The 21,740-nt window shown below is 31.4% G+C and overlaps 1 protein-coding gene across 1 annotated transcript; it reads left to right on the top strand.

Annotated features, from left to right (window-relative positions):
- Positions 1–1,862: 1,862 nt before the first annotated feature.
- LOC132741947 (palmitoyltransferase ZDHHC3-like) lies at positions 1,863–20,894 on the top strand. The gene is made up of 8 exons (XM_060730222.1): positions 1,863–2,023; positions 3,532–3,685; positions 4,431–4,540; positions 8,854–8,915; positions 9,545–9,632; positions 9,939–10,011; positions 15,911–16,016; positions 17,439–20,894. The coding sequence occupies exons 1-8, from the start codon at positions 1,908–1,910 to the stop codon at positions 17,519–17,521; spliced, it is 792 nt and encodes a 263-aa protein (XP_060586205.1). The 5' UTR covers positions 1,863–1,907; the 3' UTR covers positions 17,522–20,894.
- The last annotated feature ends 846 nt before the right edge of the window (positions 20,895–21,740 follow it).

Below are 21,740 nucleotides of genomic sequence, written 5' to 3'. Positions count from 1 at the left end.
CTGTCGAGTATGTGCCACGATCCTGAATATATTCAGTGGCCAAACCTAGTGTCTGTTAATAACGGGAAAAAATGTTTATAAAAATATAATGTTTCCCTACAGTCAACCTGTTTAAAGTATCAGAAATGTAAATCGTTTGGTTCTCTTGTCGGTTCCATTTTGAATTATAATTCGGAGATAAAGGGGAATGCACGATGCTAAAGATATAGAAATTATTCATACTTAATTTTTGCGGAGAGTCTTAGGGGTAAAATAATCTATTAACTTGTCAGCACTTTATAATGAGCTTGGTCGTTATCCGTTACATATTACTAGAAAACTTAACATGATAAGATATTGGTCAAAAATTCTTTAACAAAATGATCCATCCCACAAGTCAGACACAGATGTTGGTCGAAATTATATCGAAAAAAATTGGGCTTCTTTAATATAAAGACACCTTGTCAAGTCTTGGCTTTTCATATATTTGGGACAATCAGTTTGATATAGATATACCATATAATACTATTAAACAAAGATTAATTGACACCTTTATACAAAGTTGGTATGCATATATCAATAAATCACCAAGATTACAAACATACTGTATATTTAAACATTCTTTTGTAATGAAAAGTATCTAGATTATGTCCAAGAAAGTAAATTCAGAACTGCTTTAACTAGATTTCGAACATCTTCCCATAATTTATTTATAGAAACTGGTAGATATGAAAACATTCCTATAAAACAGCGAATATCTAAATCATGCAATATGAAGCAAAAAGAGAGTGAATACCATTTTCTCCTTGTATGTCCCAACTACCGAAATCTTCGAACAAAATATTTTAAACCATATACTACTGCCATTGGCCGACTTTTGTCGTCAGACTCAAAAAAAATAAATATATATGTCCTTTAGCTAAATTTCTATATTGGGCAAATCATAAACGTATCTCTTAATCTGGTAATTTTCTGTAAAACTATATTGTTGATAAGTACAAGTCTTATTTGTTCCTATATTAACTTGTATTCTTCAGAAAACTGTGTATTGTTAACTGTACATGTGTACGTATCACTGTTAATTGGATATAAACAATGTATTTTGTTTTATGCTTAATAAAATTCGTATTCATAGAAGTAAATAAGTTAACTTTATAACGAAGACGACTTAGTGAAATATCAGCATTATTGCTTTGACAAACATTGCTAGATTAAATAAAGTATTTCTGTTATCACTACACAGTAAAGCCTGAAAATTTAAAATACTACATGTAGGAAACGTTGAATAGTAATTAACTGATATACTTAATTGTGTCTTTCATGAGTAAAATAACTACATTTAAAAATATACTGAAATTCATCCCCTATTTCTTACTGGTTACAAGGTGAGCATGTTCTATTTTCTTTTTCAAAACCAAAATAGCTAGCGACCTTAAATTTCTCTATAGAAAGATCAGAATTGAATCTAAATTTACAAAGAGTAATTGCTAGATTACTTGGTAAACATAGTAATAATGTTCTAGATAATTATGAGTTTCATATATTCTAAAATTTAAACACTTAGCACATTTTAAAACATCACAATTTCATCCTTGTAAAAATTGATCACGTAATCGTGATTTTCTTACATGTTTAAAGTTATTAAAATTTGTAAAATTCTGGGTTATACAAAAATCAGAACAACCAATATTATTCAAAGTAGATTTTACATTTTCAATCCACTGACAATGAAAAATACCCTTTTCAGATTTCAGAAGATTATACATAGTGCGGTACAAAAAAGCATATTTTTTAATTTTTTTTCCTTCTAAAAATTCAACATTCTGCAAGTAATATCATTTTAAAGAGGAATCGTCAATGAACATAATTCTCCTAGGACTTGACCGTGCACACCGTGACGGTAAAAAGTTTAGACCAAACCCATTAAAATGGTTTTCCGGTCGGATCCTTGCGGAATAACTTGTGTGATTATTACATATTCTGCCGTTATATATGCCGATTATGTCGTCGTCCGACATCTTATTCTACCAGCTATGTCTGATACGTAAGAATATCCATCATTTATCTGTATATGTGTATATTAAAATTGTTGAGTTACAAGTTTTCGGATATTTTTTTTTTCGGATGCCAGACATTTCGCTCCCAAGACATTTCACAATTGAGACGGTTCACACCTAGTCGTTTCAATCCCAATTTGTAATTGTCTGGACGTTTCACTCCCATTTTTTAAAATGTTTATTACTTTAGGAAAGTGAACAAATTTATTTTCATTTATAATTCAGGGGAAATTTAATTTAATGTTTCATTTTGTTGATTTTGAGGGTCTTGTTAATAAGAATTTATGAATTTGAAGAAAAAATATTGTTTATCAAATGTTACAGTAGGTATATTTTAGTATTTCACAAGTATCAGAATAATTTTGGTATAAAAAGGGAGCCCATGCTATAAATAACACTAGCAACCCCAACTGATAAGCTTCAGTATTTAGAATATATTGAAAAAATCAATACTGTGTCCAGAAATATGTTTGTTAAACAATTAATTTTAATTTTACAATAATAAAACTTATATAAATTAACTAAGTGATAAATTATCTTTCAAATGATATCAAATTCATAAATCATGTAGAATATATGTATTATAAACATTCTCAGTTAAGTCTAATATACAGCGGTAATTTCTGCGGATTTTACGTAACTGGGCTATGGACACATGCTTGTTACATGTATGCTGCGTGACCTGTTTCACGGGTCATTTGTTCCTAATTAATATTCATGATATTTTACAACCAATTAGAATTATGTTTGCACTTCATCCCTTGAAGTTTCGTCACTCAAATATGATGACAAACAAAAAAGTTATGATGACCTAAACTCTTAAACAATTTGCATGAAAACTATCGGTTAGTATAAAAAAAACGATAAGTGCTTAAAAATATAAAGAATTATCTTTAAAATGATGTATAAATCATTAAAATTTGTTAATCATTGAGTACCCTCATTTACGATTAATCATAGCGAGTTGTAGTAGAAAATCAGCCCGTCCAGAATTGTCCGAGTCCGCCATCTTGAATTAACTGACGTGGTGAAATCAATTAATTTCGATTACCGATTTATCATGTTTAAACGCGTTATAAAATGTAATTTTTGCAGATAAATGCTTCTTATACATTAAGATATATTATTATATTATTAAATGCTTAACCATTTGTTTGTAAAATTGAGAAAAAAATATTTGGCAGGCACCTGCTCAATTTCGGCATGTTTTCGAGTGTGAAAACGCAAGATATAAGTTTTGTAATGTTGCTGATGTTTCTAGTTTATCAGAAATATTGAATTAAACAATACATATCTCAGTCCTGGTGCAACACTAAGTTTCTGAAAGTAAAATTAAAAATGACTTCCCTTAAGACAAGAGTAACTGGGATAATAAGGCTGAAGCATGGTGTGAAAATTGATAATAGATTGAAATCATTAGATATCTTGTAGATTTGTTTCTCAGAATGAAAATTTTCATATCATAAAGAAAATCATGTTTTTGTGATTATTTCAGATTATGGGGAGCATTCAATGTGCTTATATTCAATGTGATAGTGTTTCTATTGACTGCAGCTCACATTAGGGCGGTTATTTCAGATCCTGGTATTGTACCACTCCCTCAAACCAGTTTGGATTTCTCTGATATGCACAGTGGCAAACAGAAGATGGTAAGGTTTTATAAATTGCCTAATTAAACTTTAACTCATTGGTGCAGGGTGTGGGGGATGTGCAGGTAACTTAACAATTCAGTCATAAAATCTCCTCGTCAGTGTAAGTATTGTGTCCTAGCTTTAGCATGTAAATTTACCATTAATAAGGAATTTTATGTTGTAGTAGCTTTCTGAGGCTTTGTATTTTGCTACGAGCAGCGGTAGAAAATTGATATCTCTTGAGACCGACAGTTGAGCGAGATATCAATTTTCAAACGTTGCGCGTAGAAAAATGCAAAGCCTCAGAAAGCTACTACAACATAATTTTACTTTTCATTTAAGTCAAAATGATTTTAATTATACTACACTTCTATAAGAATTTCAGAAAATGAACTGTAGCTGTCCAGAAATAAATTTATGACAGATGGATGAATACATAATTTTTTCAAAACCGGCCACGCCTTTAATAAGTTTGGTTCCTGTTTCCAAATGTTATGTTATACACAGCTAAGATCGGAACGAACTTCAAAAATAGTCCGGCACTTCTTATATATTTACTATTTTTTACTAAGAAAAAGAATTTTTTTCCCGTTAAAGGTTTAAAATTTGCGCTTCATGATTTGATTATTTTGGGGGAAAAAATTTATTTATATGCAAATGTTTTTTATAGAAATGAAATGTTGAATTTTATCTCTTAACTCTTAGCATTCTTAAAGCAACTTAATCTATAATCTGATCTTGATCTTGTTGTCGTTAATTCAAGAGTGATGGTTGGTCTGTTTGTAACAAGTGTGAAACATATCGTCCACCAAGAGCGCATCATTGTAGAATATGTGAGAGATGTATCAGAAGAATGGACCACCATTGTCCTTGGTAAATATATTTTTTGCTTCAGCTTCTTTTGAATATATACAAATACTCTGATAAAAGATTCAGAGCAAAGTCATATGGAGGGTGATTTATGCCAAAATTACATCTTGCTTTCTTACGTTACATCGTGCTTTCTAACTTGTACATCGTGCTTTCTAACTTGTACATTATGCATTCTGACATATACATCTTGCATTCTGACTTTTACATGTTGCTTTCTTACATGCACATTATGCTTTCTGCTGTGTGCGACTTGCTTAATTTTATGTTGATGTCGTGATTTAACGATCAATTATTATTCATTTGTTGATCTGGTATATTAATTCAATAAATTAACCTGCAACTGTTTGTATTTGGGTCCATTTACTCAGCTTGAATGACGAATGTCATAAGGTAGAATGCGCATAGCCGAAAGCCGAATGCAGCAAGCATAATACAACGCGACATCTGGTGAAATAATATGTGACACCCAAATTATGCTAACAGGTGGCGCTACAGTTATATTCTCGGGAAAGTCCATATTGCCGTTCGGATTCAGTTTACCAAGTTACGTCCCTTTGTTTTAAAATTTCCATTTGCACTCATGGAGGAAATATACAAAACGATTAACCAATTTTTATATTTATTAATGAAACTCTGTAGGTCAAATTATATTTCCAGCTGACAATGACAAGTTGCACATTTCCAAATCAATGGTTTAAGAATTTATTTTTATTCATCAACAAAATAATTATAAAATAGAACAGTTTTTCAACATTGTTCAAAGTTCTTTGACCATAAAAAAACTTCTTATTAAAATATTTCATCCTCTTGAAAAGTTCTTAAATTTTGACATGGCTTATTTCCAATACCTGTGACCATCCAAAACATTTTTAATGTGTTTCTATTAATTAGGACATTTTCTTGCCTATTTTCAAACTAATTTTGTACACACGTTAGATTTTTAAAATTCAACTTGTCAAAAAATGTCTTTTTTCACTAAGTTGAAATTATTCACTAAAATGCTTTATGAATACGGCCCCAGGTTTTTGTTCACAGTGTCAGCTTAAAACTGAAGGAACTGCTGCCAAAATCAGCTGATTCTGAGAAAAAAAAGAAAAAAAAAGGCAAAACTGTCTAGTCTGTCAATCTGTGAGAGTTTAGCTTTAGGACGAATGATTTCATAATATTAATTGATGAGTACATAAAAACAAAATGTACAAAAAAATGTCCCAAGAAATGGTTATAAAATCAAATGAATTGTTTGTCATAGAAGATATTAATAAACAGTTTTTTCTACATTCTCAGTGGTGTTTGTATTGCAAATTGCCTTAAGGTATAAAACTTTTTTGTTTTAAATGAGTAAGATCTGCTATACATTTCCAATATCATGAACGCTATAATTAAAGAAAACTACTATAAAGGCATCTTCAGCCAAACATGCAATATTCATTTTATAACCATTTCTTGGGACCATTTTTGTACATTTTGTTTTTTATGTACTCATCAATTTATATTATGAAATCATTCGTCCTAAAGGTACACCACGGTGCATATCTATATCGGTACCCTCTTTGCAAAATCTGCTCAAACGGTACCCTCTTTACACATGCACAAGTCATTCTCTGCTAAAAACAAACCAGCGATGGATAACAATCAAGTAAAATTTCAATGTAATAAGGAAAGGGGGTTTGACACGTACAAAAGATATATACCACGGAACACTAAAATGTTTTATTTTTTTGCTGATTTGTCATGTGCCCTTTTTTCATGTACTGCAACTTCACAATAAGCTACAAAAAATCGACATGTCTTGCCTCTCCCATCACCTCGACATACTTTTCGAGCTGCAATGAACCGTGGGCTCGATTATATATGCATCATACATATTTAATATGTTCATTTACATATCATCTTCGGACAAATGCCAGTATATTGTCAAAAATAAATGTAAAATTCATAAAAACACCCTACTTTCAGTTTTGCAGCGTACCCTCATGGCACAACATATGCTTTTATTTGCGTTAATCGTTAAATAGGTATGTGATATTTCTAACTTTTATGTAAATATTACATACTTGTGGGTACGTATGTGTTAAAAAATGAGAGGGTACCTGTGATATAAAAATTCAAATGAAGAGAGGTAGCCCGTGCCGCTGCAAAAGAAAAAATGGTAAAACTGTCTAGTCTGACAGACTAGACAGTTTTGACATTTTATTTTTTTTTTCTCAGAATCAGCTGATTTTGGCAGCAATTTCTTCAGTTTTAAGCTGACACTGTGAACAAGAACCTGGGTCGTATTCATAAAGCATCTTAGTGAATAATTTCAACTTAGTGAAAAAAGACATTTTTTTGACAAGTTGAATTTAAAAAATCTAACGTGTGTACAAAATTAGTTTGAAAATAGGCGAGAAAATGTCCTAATTAATAAAACACATTAAAAATGTTGTGGGTGGTCACAGGTATTGGAAATAAGCCATGTCAAAATTTAAGAACTTTTCAAGAGTATGAAATATTTTAATAAGAAGTTTTTTATGGCCCAAGCACTTTGAACAATGTTGAACGACTGTTCTATTTATATAATTATTTTGTTGATGAAAAAAAAAAAATTCTAAAACCATTGATTTGGAAATGTGCAAACTTGTCATTGTCAGCTGGAAATATAATTTTGACCCTACAGAGTTTCATTAATAATTATAAAAAATTGGTTAAATCGTTTTGTATATTTTCTCCATGAGTGCAAATGGAAATTTTAAAACAAAGGGACGTAACTTGGTAAACTGAATCCGGCAATACGGACTTTCCCGAGAATATAACTGTAGCGCCACCTGTTAGCATAATTTGGGTGTCACATATTATTACACCAGATGTCGCGTTGTATTATGCTTGCTGCATTCGGCTTTCGGCTATGCGCATTCTACCTTATGACATTCGTCATTCAAGCTGAGTAAATGGACCCAAATACAAACAGTTGCAGGTTAATTTATTGAATTAATATACCAGATCAACAAATGAATAATAATTGATCGTTAAATAACGACATCAACATAAAATTAAGCAAGTCGCACACAGCAGAAAGCATAATGTGCATGTAAGAAAGCAACATGTAAAAGTCAGAATGCAAGATGTATATGTCAGAATGCATAATGTACAAGTTAGAAAGCACGATGTACAAGTTAGAAAGCACGATGTAACGTAAGAAAGCAAGATGTAATTTTGGCATAAATCACCCTCCATAAAGTCATTATGAATCAATTAAACTTGTTACAATACAACTAAGTAACTTCACTGTTTACTTGCTGTAAGTTGCACATCAATCAATGCTCAATTATTAATGACTAACTGAAAAAAGAATTTGACACAAAATTAATCATATGTTTTAATTTAAATATGACCAGAAACTAATTTAGATCACTTGATAGTTGAAAATGTTATGTTTGTGAACTCAACAGTATCACTTAAACACTTGTATCATAGTTTGGAGACCTTTCTGTTGAAAATGTGTCAGGGTTAAATCGTATACATATACATGCACAGTGCGTTAACTGGAGTGCGGGTATTAGTTACCCGCACTCCAGAGCATGCCCATTGATTGGCTCATTTTTGCTGGGGTTTACATATTGTGACGGCAGAGAAAGGGAAAGCGACAGAAATATCATATTCAGATGTTCGTTCATTGGTTCATTTTTGCCGGGGTTTCATATTGTAAAAACAGGGAACGTGTTTTTATGTTTGACTATGATACAAAAGAGAAAGAACACCAAAACACTCGGTAATCTGATTAATACTCGGGGGCTACGCCCCCTCGTACAAATCAGATAACCTCGTGTTTCGGTGCTCTTTCTATTACTTGTATCATAGTTTGGGTACCTTTCTGTTGAAAAAGTGTCAGAGTTAAATCGTATACATATACATGCACAGTGCGGTAACTGGAGTGCGGGTATCAGTTACCCGCACTCCAGATAATGCCCGTGGATTGGTTCATTTTTGCCGGGGTTTACATATTGTGACGGCAGAGAAAGGGAAAGGGGCAGAACTATCATATTCAAATGCTCGTTCATTGGTTAATTTTTTCTGGGGTTTCATATTATGACAACAGGGAACGTGCTGTCATGTTTGACTATGATACAAAAGAGAAAGAACACCAAAACACTCGGCAATCTGATTTATACTCGGGGGCTACGCCCCCTCGTACAAATCAGATAGCCTCGTGTTTCGGTGCTCTTTCTATTACATGTAAAAAGGGTCATACCAAAATTCAACTTTTCAAATTCTGAAAATCTGATTGTGCAGATATATGCTGTACAGGTAATTCTGTTGTTTTTTTCTCTCTCCAGGATCAATAATTGTGTGGGAGAGTTTAATCAGAAATATTTTATGCAGTTCCTGTTTTATGTAGGTAAGTATAATGTTTAGTATTCAATGCAGACTAAATCTTGTAAAAGAGATATGTTCAAATTGCATCTTCAACTAAATGAAATGATGGTTTTTCTTATAAGGCATTCATTAGAAGATACTAATTGATTTACAAAAACTTACGATTAAATCCATGTGGCATTGTATGAGTTTGTACGGAAAGTTGCTTCTTCAGTGTAGCCTTTGTGACCCTCTGTAGAGCAATGGTCTCTGTATAACAATAATATGAATTTGTTCAAACTAAGAATTTACAATGTACAAGTGTATAATAGAAAAGTGTCAATCTTTCCGAACTAAGAATTCACAATGTACAAGTGTATAATTGAAAATTGTCAATTTTTCTGAACTAAGAATTTGCAAGGTGCAAGTGTTTCATAGAAAATTGTAAATTTTTCCGAATTAGGAATTCACAATAAAGTGTATAATAGAAAAGTGTAAATTTTTCTGAACAAAGAATTCACAATGTACATGTGAATAATAGAAAAGTGTCGATTTTTCCGAACTTAGAATTCACAATGTACAAGTGTATAATAGGAAGTCACAGTGTCAATTTTTCCAAACTAAGAATTCAAATGTTTGTAATAAAGAGTACATATTTATTTTGTTTTAAAGGACTAGCTGCAATACATGCATCATCTATGGTGATTGTGTCCTGGATTCTGGATCCAGCAGTTAAGGGAGAATTTAAGCATATGAAAGTGTAAGTAATGATGTGATTTTATTAGTGCTGGAAAACAAGTAAGCATTTTGATATTTCGAAAATTTGATTTTCGTTTTCATTTTGTCGAGCCCGCTTGTTGTCAAGCCAACTGATATATTTATTGATATTAATAAATGAAAAGATTAAAAAAAAACAACAACATTACACGCCATAGTTTTTTCATTGCCTTTTAATAATCTATGATATGAAAAATCAGCCAGTCACAGATTTTTTTTTTCATGGCTGCTGTATAAGTGTAAATATTTCACTGCCACTGTTTAAACAGTACAATATTTTATGTTTCAGGGTACATTCTATAATACTGGTAATAGAATGTCTACTGTTTGGATTATTTGTGATAGCCATTGGTTGTGACCAGGTACTTTAATTTTTTATTTTAATTCATTAAAATCTAGACTTAGGTTTGCTTCCCTCACTTCCAGTTTACATTTTTAGACTGGTTGAAGTTTTGGGCAACTGTGGCCGAGTGGTTAATGTTGTTGACCCCACACTGCTGTAGGAACGAATATTGCTAAGGACTTTGGCTTCTTTCAAACTGGAAGCTATCCAGCTAGCTTAAAGGACATTTGTGGTTCTACTTGGGTTCCTGTTTGTGCCGAAAATATGGCACAGAGGTGCCCTTGAGGTCTTCCTCCACCAGTTAAGCTGGAAAGTCGCAACTTGACCTTTACAGTGTTGGTGTGACATAAAACCCTACCAAATAAATACTAGACTAAGTATATGTGGAGGCAGAAGTCTGAGATTACCATGTGTGATATATTAAGTCAGGCTCCCCACGGTTACATGTTCAAACATATTTGTTTTGATTTTCATTGTAAATGTTTACATTATTTTTTATCAAAATATCCTAATTATTACCGGTAATCATGAATTTTATCAATTCAAATTGATTTATTCCCAGTAAAAACAAGAGTTTTCAAGGCTATCAAAAAATGTAGCTTACGACTTTTTGAAGGGCGTTGTACATGTTTTACTTTGATTAAACACCGACAGTACAGTGCTTCCTTAATAAGAGAATAACACACACAAGTTTACTTTATCCACTACCAACAATGTATAACCCTTGTTACGTGAAATTGTCCACATAAACAATGGTCAGGCTTCTATATAAGGGATGTGACTGAATTCTTGTTTTTGTAAAGCTGATTTTCAAGGATATAGTGCAGAAAATTTGTGTCGACTCCCATACAGAGCCGTGAATATTAGTTATTTGTACATGTATTAAAAATAGAAAGTAAGTAATCATTTGGCAACTTGAATACATTATATAGTAAATAGAAGAACCACTGTTAAAACAAAATAATTATTGAGCATTGCAGAAAGGGTCTGCTTCCACTAAAGAAGCTGAACTGTGGCCATGTGGTCAGTGCGATACAAGTCTATTGATTGAATACATTAATTGAGATAAACATGGGTATAGACATAACAGTATATCGTATAAGGATTGGACTATTTGGGCCGGGGAGAGGTGTAAGTTGTCGAAATGTCAAGAGAAATGAGGCTTCAAATACAGGTTCAGATATACACTACAGGATGTTTTTGATGGGATTCTGGCTCATATTTACACTTGGAGTTGGAACACTTTTAGCAAACACGGCAGTGGACATGGGTTCAATGGCAGATTTATCACCAGAGAAATTAAGCAAACACCCTTGTCACATACAAGAACAATTCACGCATAGCATTCTTGATGAAGCATTATGGTCACAACCAATATATAAACATTTTTATAAAAGAATTCTATTCTTATCCAAAGATGTTGAATCAAATCCGGGACCTTTAACTGATAAAGAGGAAATTTTATTAGCAATAAACCAAAATGGCGAAAAACTGCAAGCCGAAATCCGAAATGTTAGGTCAGATATGACAAAAATAAAATCAGATGTAAAACTAGTAAAAGACATTTGCATGGAAGTTAAAGGGAGAGTAGATGCCTTGGAAATTAAACAGAGTTACCAAGAAAGCAAATGTAATAAAATTGAATCAAATATGGAGCATTTACGTGGTGATATAGAAATGCTACATTTAGATATTGACACTATGCATGAAATGTGTGAACAGAAATTGGAAATCTTTAATCAGGTTGGCGATACAGTTGAAAAGCTTGAGCGACAAAATATAAGAAATAATTTAAGAATATTTGGCTTATCTGAGAACAAAGAAGAAACAGATATTTCTCTTAAAGCTTCAATATTGAATAAAGTGTTGAAAGTGGCATGCCCAGATGATACTTGGAATATAGATTGTATACTAGATGCTTATAGATTGGGAGGTAAACGGCTAAGTGAAACTAGAATGGTCATAGTTAAATTCAAAGAACAAAACTGTAAGTTTAAACTATTTAAAGGCAGGGAGAATTTGCGTATTAATGGTATACGTATATCAGACGAGCTTACTTCTAGACAAAGATCCACATTAGCAGAATTAAAACTTAATGGAAAAACAGGCTATTTCCTTAAAGGAAAACTTCATATACGAGATGAGGAAGAAAAAAGGGCTAGAACATTTATTAACGCAAGGCGTAAAAATACCCAGGAAAGCTCTGATATGGAAGTTAACCAGAACAATGACATAAATCATATTAGTGTTAAATAGCGATCAGGCCAAAGCCCATATGAACAAGAAGTAAATTTATGTTTCTGGAACATTGAAGGATTTGTGTCAAAAACACTTTTTCATGATTTTATTCTTTATTTGTCAACTTTTGAAATATTTGCATTAGGAGAAACCTGGGAAGAAAATAATTATCTTACAAATAATATAATATTTTTGTGTCACATAAATGTTACTTTTTACCAGCAGTTAGAAATTCGATGTTTGGCAGGGCCATGGGTGGCATTTCCGTGTATGTAAAAAATGAATTGATTAAATATATTACACGTGTTATCCATGAATGTGAAGTAGGCATTATATTGAAAATTTCAAAGTCTGTTACAAAATTAGCTAAAGATACATTGTTATTTTTTGCCTATTTACCACCACTTGACTCCCCTTTTTATAGTAATAAAACATTAAAAAGGTGTATCATTATTGGAGGAAGTATTAAACTCTGCTATTAGTAATTACCAAGACTGTAATATTATTATAATGGGTGATTTAAATGCAAGATGTGGTGAATTGAGCGAATGCTTAAATGTTGAACATAATATTAACCAACTTAAAGAATATAACCAATTTTTTCAGTCCAATTGATGAAAAACGTAAATCTTGTGATAAGACTATAAATTCGCAGGGTAAATTATTTATTGAAATGTGTAAAGTGTATTCTTTATATATCATGAATGGGCGTTTTGGACAAGACAAAAATTATGGTCATTTTACGTATACTTCTACTTTGGGCTGCAGTGTAATTGATTATGCATTATGCTCAGAAGATTTGATAAGTAATATTACAGATTTTAAAATTGATGAAAGGGGTGAATCAAAGCATTTTCCATTAAATATAAAGCTGAAAATGTATAAAAATGAAAGAGTAATATTAAATGCCCAAGGGAATAACAATTTTATCTTTTACAAAATCCCATATAGTGATAAGAATGTTTATCAAGAGAAACTGAGTGAATTATTCACAAAAGATGTAATGTTGAACTTTTGTAAATCCATTGAGGACACTCAAGTTGGGATCGATAATATTGTATCAAATTTTAGTACATGTCTAACTGATATTGGTAAGCATTTTCAAAAAAGTCAAATTTTAAGCTTCCTTCATCACCAAAATGGTTCGATTTAGATTGTAAGATTTTAAAAAATCAAAAAATAAACTGTTAAGACAATATAGGAATTGTAGGTCTGACATAAATTTGCAAAGATATCTTTTTAAAACGAAATGAGTTTAAAAACAAGTGTAATTTGAAGATGCGAGAATACAATAAACAAAACCTTGATGACCTGACAGCAAAAGTAAACGATCCTAAGTCATTTTGGTCAAAACTTAAATCTATGACTGGCAAGAAAAGTAGGACAGTGAACAATATTTCTACCCAGGAATGGATTGAACATTTTACAGGCCTCCTAAACCCTTATGAATGTGATGAAAATACTGGTGAAAATTTAGAAATGATAAATGAAGAAATAGATAATGAGGTTGATCAATACATTTTTAATTCTGAGATTACTGAAGTAAGAATGGCAGTTAAGCATATTAAAACTGGTAAAAAACCAGGTCCTGATAATCTAATCCCAGAGTTTTTCATTTACGGTATAGATAGCTTTATGCATATACTTGTTAAACTGTTTAATCGACTATTTGCTACAGGCGAGTATCCAGAATCCTGGTGTGAGTCTATTATAACAACACTTCACAAAAAAGGGGATATAAACAATGTGGACAACTGTAGGGGTATAAGTTTACAAAATGTTTTAGGTAAAATATATTGTGGGATTCCGACAAATATATAGTAAAATTTCTGAAAATCAGAGTGGTTTTAAAGCAGGATACTCAACTGTGGATAATACATTTATTTTAAAATCTTTAACCGATAGACTAGTTAAAAATAAAAACAAAAGATATTTGTTGCATTCATTGATTTTCATAAATGTTTTGATACCATAAATAGACAAATTCTTTGGAATGTACTTAGAAATGGGGGTGTCAGTGGAAAATTGTATATAGCTTTTCAAAGTATGTATAGAACCGTTAAAGCATGTATTAGATGTAATAATGAAAGAAGTGATTACATATTAAGTTCAGTAGGATTAAAACAAGGTTGTTTGGCCAGCCCGATTCTTTTCTCTTTCTATATAGATGAATTACAACATATTTTAGATGATAGTGGCATAAGAGGAATTCAATTACACCCGTCTGAAACACAACTTTTATCTTTAATGTTTGCAGATGATATTGCTCTCCTTTCAGATACAGTTTCTGGTTTACAAAAACAGTTAGATACTTTGTCATTTTTTTGTGATACATATAAACTTAAAGTAAATGAAAGTAAAACAAAAATAGTTGTTTTTAAAAATGGTGGTACATTATGTAAAATTGAAAAATGGACTTATAAAAACAAGCAGATTGAAGTTGTTAATGCTTTTAGTTACGTTGGTTTAACATTTACAAGACAACTTTCTATGAAAAGAATGGTACACGAGTTATGCATAAAGGGTAAGAGGGTTTTTATATCAATCTTAAAATCCTTGTATGATTGTGGCCAATTAAGTAAGAAAGTATTTTTTAAACTATTTGATACTAAAATATGTCCTCAGTTACTTTATGGGGCTGAAATTTGGGGCATGGGTAAATTTGAAGAGCTAGAACGAGTACAATATTATGCATGCAAACGCTTTATGTGTTGTAAACAAAATGCATCCAATGTAGCTGTATTAGGCGACTGCGGGAGGTATCCCATGTATTTAATATCCATTAAGAGGTGTATTAACTATTGGTTAAAAATTATTAAAATGCCAAACGATAGATTAGTTAAAAAGTGTTACTTAATGATGTTTAATGATGATATACAGGGACATGACAATTGGGTTACATCTTTAAGAAAATTTTTACAAAGTCATGGTTTTGGATATGTATGGGAAAGTCAATCTGTTACATCAGATAAATACTTTATAGCACAATTTGAAAATAGGTTAAAAGATATATACCTACAAGAGTGGCATTCATCTGTAACCTCTAATGTAAAATTTGTCTTTTTATGGTATGTTTAAGGAAAATTTCTCATATGAATGTTATTTAGATGTTCTAGACATTAGAAAATTTAGATATATATACTCAAATTTTAGAATAGGGTCACATGATCTTGAAATTGAGGTTGGTAGACATAAAAAGATATTGAGGGAAAACAGATTATGCAAAAAATGTTCTAAGAATGTAATAGAAGATGAATTTCATTTTTTACTATGTTGTGATTTTTATTCAGAACTTAGAAAATTATATTTACCGATTAAGTACCTAAATGCTCCAACCCGAAACAAATTTAATATATTAATGTCTACAAAAAATAATGATCTTATAAAGGGTACAGCAACATTTTTGTATTACGCTTTTGAAAAAAGGAAGATTAACAATTAATATGTCTTAGATACGAAATGATAATTAAGAAACTCCCAGAAAAAATTTTTATGCTTAAAAGTTATTTTCAGTTAAATTTATATAGTATATGTTTAAACATTGTGCACATGCTAAAATTTTGTGTAAATTGTTTCTCTGTATATATGTTTTTGCATGGGCCGGAGGCCTTAAAGCGAATAAAGTATTTGTATTGTATTGTATTGAATATTTTAATTGATGTTTTAATTATTTATTTCAGTTGTCTGCAATATTTAATGACGAAACTGGAGTTGAGTATGTGAAAAAAGAAGGGCTTCATAGAAATCATTCAAAAATGTTTTTACTGAGGGAAATTTTTGGACACGGTATGATTCATTTTTTTCTTGCTTCTCAGTTGAATTATACAGTTGTTTAAAGGTCAGTGATTAAAATTCTTCATGAGGCAGCCCTGGCAAACAGACCTATATCTAATTGCTAGATATTGTAATTTCCAAAATAAATTTAACAACTTATATTTATTATGAACTGTTGTTGAGACTTATTTCCCAATTTACCTGACTAAACAATTTCACAACTTAAGAAAGAATGGACCTTTCCATTGTTCACAATTGTATGCAGATTGGCGGATAAACTATCCACTTGCTACGCTGGGTTGATACATAGTCATTGGTTGATCTGGTTTACATAAAACAACACATGGTTATATTTGTGATATTCTTTTTAGCAACTGACCTAGCAGTGAAAAGTTAAGGTCACTGCTAAAAACTGGAAATGGCCATGTTGGCAGAGGGTAAAAAAGACACTGAAAATACAAAATACAGTCACTTAATCTACCAGGGGTTTAAGGCTATTTATAGCAAAACTTGTAGCTAACTACTTGTTTTATGTTTACACATTTAAAAATGAACTGTGAAAACAATTCTGATTTTAGTGGCATCACTTCTTCTTTGTTTCTCGGAAGTTCATATAAAATATAGGACAAAAATAATATCATACCTGAAATAATGTCAAGTATGTATAGACGCCTAAGACAGGCTAAATAACTAAAATCAAGTGGCTATAGGAACAATAATTTACTTTAAATCTTCTTTGGTGCTATTCATTTTGTTTTGTTTAATTTTTGCATGAAGATTCATCAATGACATGTCTAAATAAAGAATTCACAAATAAGTAAAACCTATCTAAATATTGTTTTCCCATACTACTAGTATCTATACATTCCAGAGGTTAGCTCTAGGTAAATTCTCCTGAATGGCTTGTAATAGTGATAATTATGATATAAAACAATTATTTTTTCTTTAAAATAAAGATTTAATGATTCTGCACAAACATTTTTTAATGCACAAGTTTACACAGAAAATATCTCTATTTATTTTAGCAGGTGCCACTATGACTGTTTTAAGTCTACAGATTTTCACTATAAACTATTTAATTTTTGTAAAATTTGAGATAGATAGTAAAGAACATTGATTATTTTCTCACACATCAAGTCTTTCCACATGAAATGTTTAAATAATAGTTAATGAAAATAGAAATATCACATAATAACATAGTTTACTATATTAGGTGTAATTCATAGAGCTAAATATGTAACATGTCGGAAAAACTGTGTTAAGGTAGGTTTACGAAAAGGTCAAGATAAGAATGGAAGCCACTAAGGTAACTATTATGCTTGTCCTTCCCCCTAACTGTGAAGCTCAAAAGTGGTAATTTAACCTTAAATGAAATATCAAGATAACTAATATATACACTATTATGTTAACAATAATATGAAACATGTTTTTCAGGTCACCCTGGCTGGTGGTTGTGTCCTCTTATTGACTCTTCAACAACAGATAAAAAGACTATGGGTACAGCCCATACTGTGTAGACCAGAGTCGCAGGTGCGAATCTCTGTGCACACGGTTAATAATGTGATATCTTACTCAAGCTATGTCTGAAGCTTTTGTGCTCATGTGTGATGTCATGTGTCTAGTATATGTAAGAGTTTTTCGTTCTGCCTCCCCCTGTTGGACTATTCCATAATGTAGACATATAAGATTGTCCATTGAATACATGTGGATGGAGTATAAAAATTGGTGTTTTGAGTGTAAGAACCGTAAGTTTATATTGTTATTATTATTTTAAAGTGTGAACCTCAATTACATTTTATGCTTTGTTTAATGTCAGGTGGTAATTTCATGATGTATACGATGCATGTATGACTGGCAGCCATGTTGGAATTTATGTTTCTTTTTATCATTGTTTTTGTGTACCAGTCAGTTGTAAGCGCCCCGCCACCACACCTGGGGAAATGTGGGGGGAGTGGGCGCTAAGTTAATAACTTTTGACTGTCCCTTGACTGCAGGGTTTGGGTCAATGCAGTTGTTTTGCCAAAATAGCAAGGGCAGTGTTGTGGATATTACTGGTGATTTTGCCATTTGATTCTTTTCACAATACATGACCTTTGCCAGAGGTTTGAAAGTCAAAAGTTAAAGGTCATTCTATACCCTGGGTGTGCAGTAGAAAGGCTGAGGCTACATTTGACAAGTGTATTATTTATTGTATTGAAAAGTTCAAAATTTACTATTGAACAGTTAAAATTTTCTTTTATATGTTTGTTTGACTGATATTTTAAAGACTATAGTTTTATTAGAATGCTTTTATTTTATGTCAGTATTTATTTCATTATGTTATTCAGAAAAGAATTAAATTCTTTTTGAAATCATGCGTAGTAAATGGCAGCATGCCCTTTAATATTTAGGTATTTTTAAGTCTGTGACATCTTTTATTTGTACTGATAAACATCATCTATTTCTTTTATTCAAATTTTATTATTTAAAGTATAATATATTTAAAGTGTAATATATAATGTAAATAACTAAAATCAGTTTTTTTTATACAATCATGGTGTTTATAAATTTTTAATGTCAAGAAATTAATAATTATTTTCTTTTTTTATGAAAAGAAACAGTTATAAATAGGAAAGAAATTTGCACAGAAAGAGAATGTCAAAACTATAAGGCTTTTTCAAATCTGATTGTTAAATGAACACAACAAAACCATTTTCATTACCTTTAGAAATCTCATGTATGTATCACAAGAAGTAAGGGACAACAAATTTGCTGTTATTATTGTAGTTTTAAATGTTTTAGATCTGTTTCATTTACATAATCAAGGTAATTTCATTGAGCCCAAGGCCTACGATAGATAAAATGTTTTTAGAATAAATATTCAAAGAAAAGGGAGAGCTTTTATACTCACCAAGGCATCGTTGTTACACTTTGGTGCAAATTTGTATCTTCAAATCTACTGAAGAGAATGAACTCGCACATTTATTTGAGAGCATGAATAGGAGGTCACTGTTTAAGGCCCATAACTCTTACATAGATTTTGACAAAATTATGGCTCTTTTTTAACTTAGAAAATTCTACATTATCCAGGCTCTTGCTTTACTATCAAACACTAAAAATAGCTGAGCACACTGTCCTACCCCAGCCCTTGTTGTTCTTTTCGTATTGTACCTCCTTGTAGGGAAGAATTTATAGCTCATAAATTACCACATAAATCATTGTCAAGTTTCTTGCTTTTAGCCGATATTGGACCCTTAATTTTATGTATAGGCATCAATTTTATTTGACTGAAAGCATAACATAATAGTGAATTGATTCATAGTTAGGAAACACTTGAAGAAATGGAGGGGTAGGTTGCCATTATTTTGTATTTGTTTTAGTTGTAATTTTGTTTTTGTATTTTTAGATCACTATTTATTGCAATTTTATCAGATTAGTATAAAAATATATATCTACTGTAGTTATACCATAAATATTATTTTCATTTTGTATTTAGAGTTATTTATTATGTAGAAATAACATACATATAAGTTATTATATAATTGAAATAAGTTGTAAATAACTTCTTAAATTAAATTCACAATTATGTGGTAACATAATTATGTGAGAAAATTATCTGACTTGTTTACAGTTCATTTCAGAATATTTAGTCCTCGGGAACTAGCCATTGGGCGGCTACTCAGCAAGCCTTGTTACTGTCCAATGGGCAGGTCCCCTCAGGACGGATATTCCGGTCCGAACTGCAACATATGACAGATATTATAAATTCTGTTGAAGTATTAATTATTTTATTGAAATAATAAAAGTTATTACATTTACGTTATTTTAAGTTTTAACATTGAAATGGTACATTTGTATATTTAGTGTTATTTAACATTGAAAAAAAAAATGTAACAAAATCTTAAGAAAACAATGTTGAACATTCTTAATTGATGTAATGTTTTTCATAATTTAATGTCATGCTAAGAAATGTATGTTAATTTTCTCTTACATTCCTGAATTTGACCAAATGGCAATACATGTATTTCATCTTAAGTGTGCTCTAAATCGTTTAAGACAGTGTACACATGCAGTTGTAATAGATGCACCTTCTTACTATTTATAGTTCTGTTATGTTTATTAAAGTGTTTGTATCATTCTATTTTAATTGACCGCTTGCAGATACAAGGACTTGCCTAATATGTCACCCGTGTGAAACCAGGCCAGCCTTCATCTCTGTGCAGTTTGAGCGAGTATTTTTCCCTTTGGCTACTAGATGTTACTGTTTTTGGTACTACACCCTCATGAATTATCTACAATTAACGCTTGATCACACTAATTATCTTAAATGGACCTTTCAATCTTTCACCTGGGGCAAAACCATTCTTAGAGAAAAATTTCTAAAATATGTACTGACTGATTAGCAAACAGTGCAGACCATGATAAGATTTCACAGAGATGCCGGCTGATCTTGGTTTTCCCTGGCCACATGTATATTATCAGTTGCTTCCAGCAGTCTAAAGGTTAAATAACATGTACAGTGCAAGTGCATTATACAACTCTGTCATTTGTTTGTGTTAACAACAATTAGCTTTGAATTGTCACAATTATACATTACTGTGAATAATTTATACAAATTGTAACTTTTTCTATTGAAATGAAAATTTTTTTCTTGAAAAGAAACCCATATACATGTACATGCATTGTAAAAGAAATATTTTTTCCATGGAAAGAAACCTACATAATTATTATCCTTAATATAGTATTGCCAGAGAAAGGTCATCTAAGTGCAGTTACAGGTGAACTACTGACATATTTTAATAGGTGTTAACCTTTCACTGCACTAAGGGGACAATATGTTTAATCTCTGCTTAAAAGACAATGATATCTTTTCATTTAATTCCCGATCATTGTAGTGATTTTTGTGTCGCCTTTACGGAGTAGTGGCGACATATAGGGATCACTTCTCCGTCGTCTGTCTGTCCGTCTGTCTGTCTGTCTGTCCATCTGTCTGTCTGTCACAAAACGAGTTTAGATATTAAGCATGAAACATATTCTAGCTAGTGTCTACAAATATTGTTCAAATAAAAGCCCTGGGGTCAAAACTGGCCCTGCCCCAGGGGTGTCATTGGTTTTAAATATATGTATAAAGAAAAAACTTAAAAAATCTTCTTTTAAAAAACCAAACGAGCTAGACCTTAGATGTTTAGCATGAAACATCTTCTAATAAGTGTCTACCAAGTTTGTTAAAAAAAAAAAGCCCTGGGGTTAAAACTGGCCCCGCTCCAGGGGGCCAATATACAGGTGAGCGACTTCAGGGCCATCATGGCCCTCTTGTTAAATACCTGTGCCATTTAGCAACTCAGTAAGAACAATATTGCATGGCCATGTACTGGTATATAATTTGATGTGACATCATTTACATGATACAAACAAAACGTAAAGTGACAATTAATGTAATAGTCATAGTATATGAAACAAGTTAGTTATGAGGATATAAAATGGCTGGCGCATCATCAAGGGATGTTTCAAATGAAAAAAAAATATTGAAGCTTTCAGGTCAAGATGATTTTTTTCGCAGATATTTCCCAAGATGTCGCCCAGCAAGTGTTATACCCGGGTAACTAAGAAAAAATTCCAAACTATGTGATAAATTAACATTACAGTATAAACATTTAGATGGTAGCATTATAGTATAAACATATCAATGATAAAATTTCCTTTTAGACTGTAAACAGTTCTTATCTTATTTTAGGTATGTGATAAGTAGAATATTGT

The sequence above is a fragment of the Ruditapes philippinarum genome, unplaced genomic scaffold (genome assembly GCF_026571515.1).
Source record: "Ruditapes philippinarum isolate M1 unplaced genomic scaffold, ASM2657151v2 ctg6664_1_1_1_1, whole genome shotgun sequence".
In the NCBI taxonomy this organism is placed as follows: domain Eukaryota; kingdom Metazoa; phylum Mollusca; class Bivalvia; order Venerida; family Veneridae; genus Ruditapes; species Ruditapes philippinarum.
This window is presented reverse-complemented; position numbering and strand designations above follow the sequence as displayed.

Excerpts from the sequence above, each read along its gene's own strand:
- LOC132741947 (XM_060730222.1), top strand. The coding sequence starts at position 1,908 with ATGGTTTTCCGGTCGGATCCTTGCGGAATAACTTGTGTGATTATTACA. Across the intron at positions 4,541-8,853 it reads ATGGACCACCATTGTCCTTG|GATCAATAATTGTGTGGGAG; the intron begins GTAAATATATTT and ends TTCTCTCTCCAG. Across the intron at positions 8,916-9,544 it reads GCAGTTCCTGTTTTATGTAG|GACTAGCTGCAATACATGCA; the intron begins GTAAGTATAATG and ends TTTGTTTTAAAG.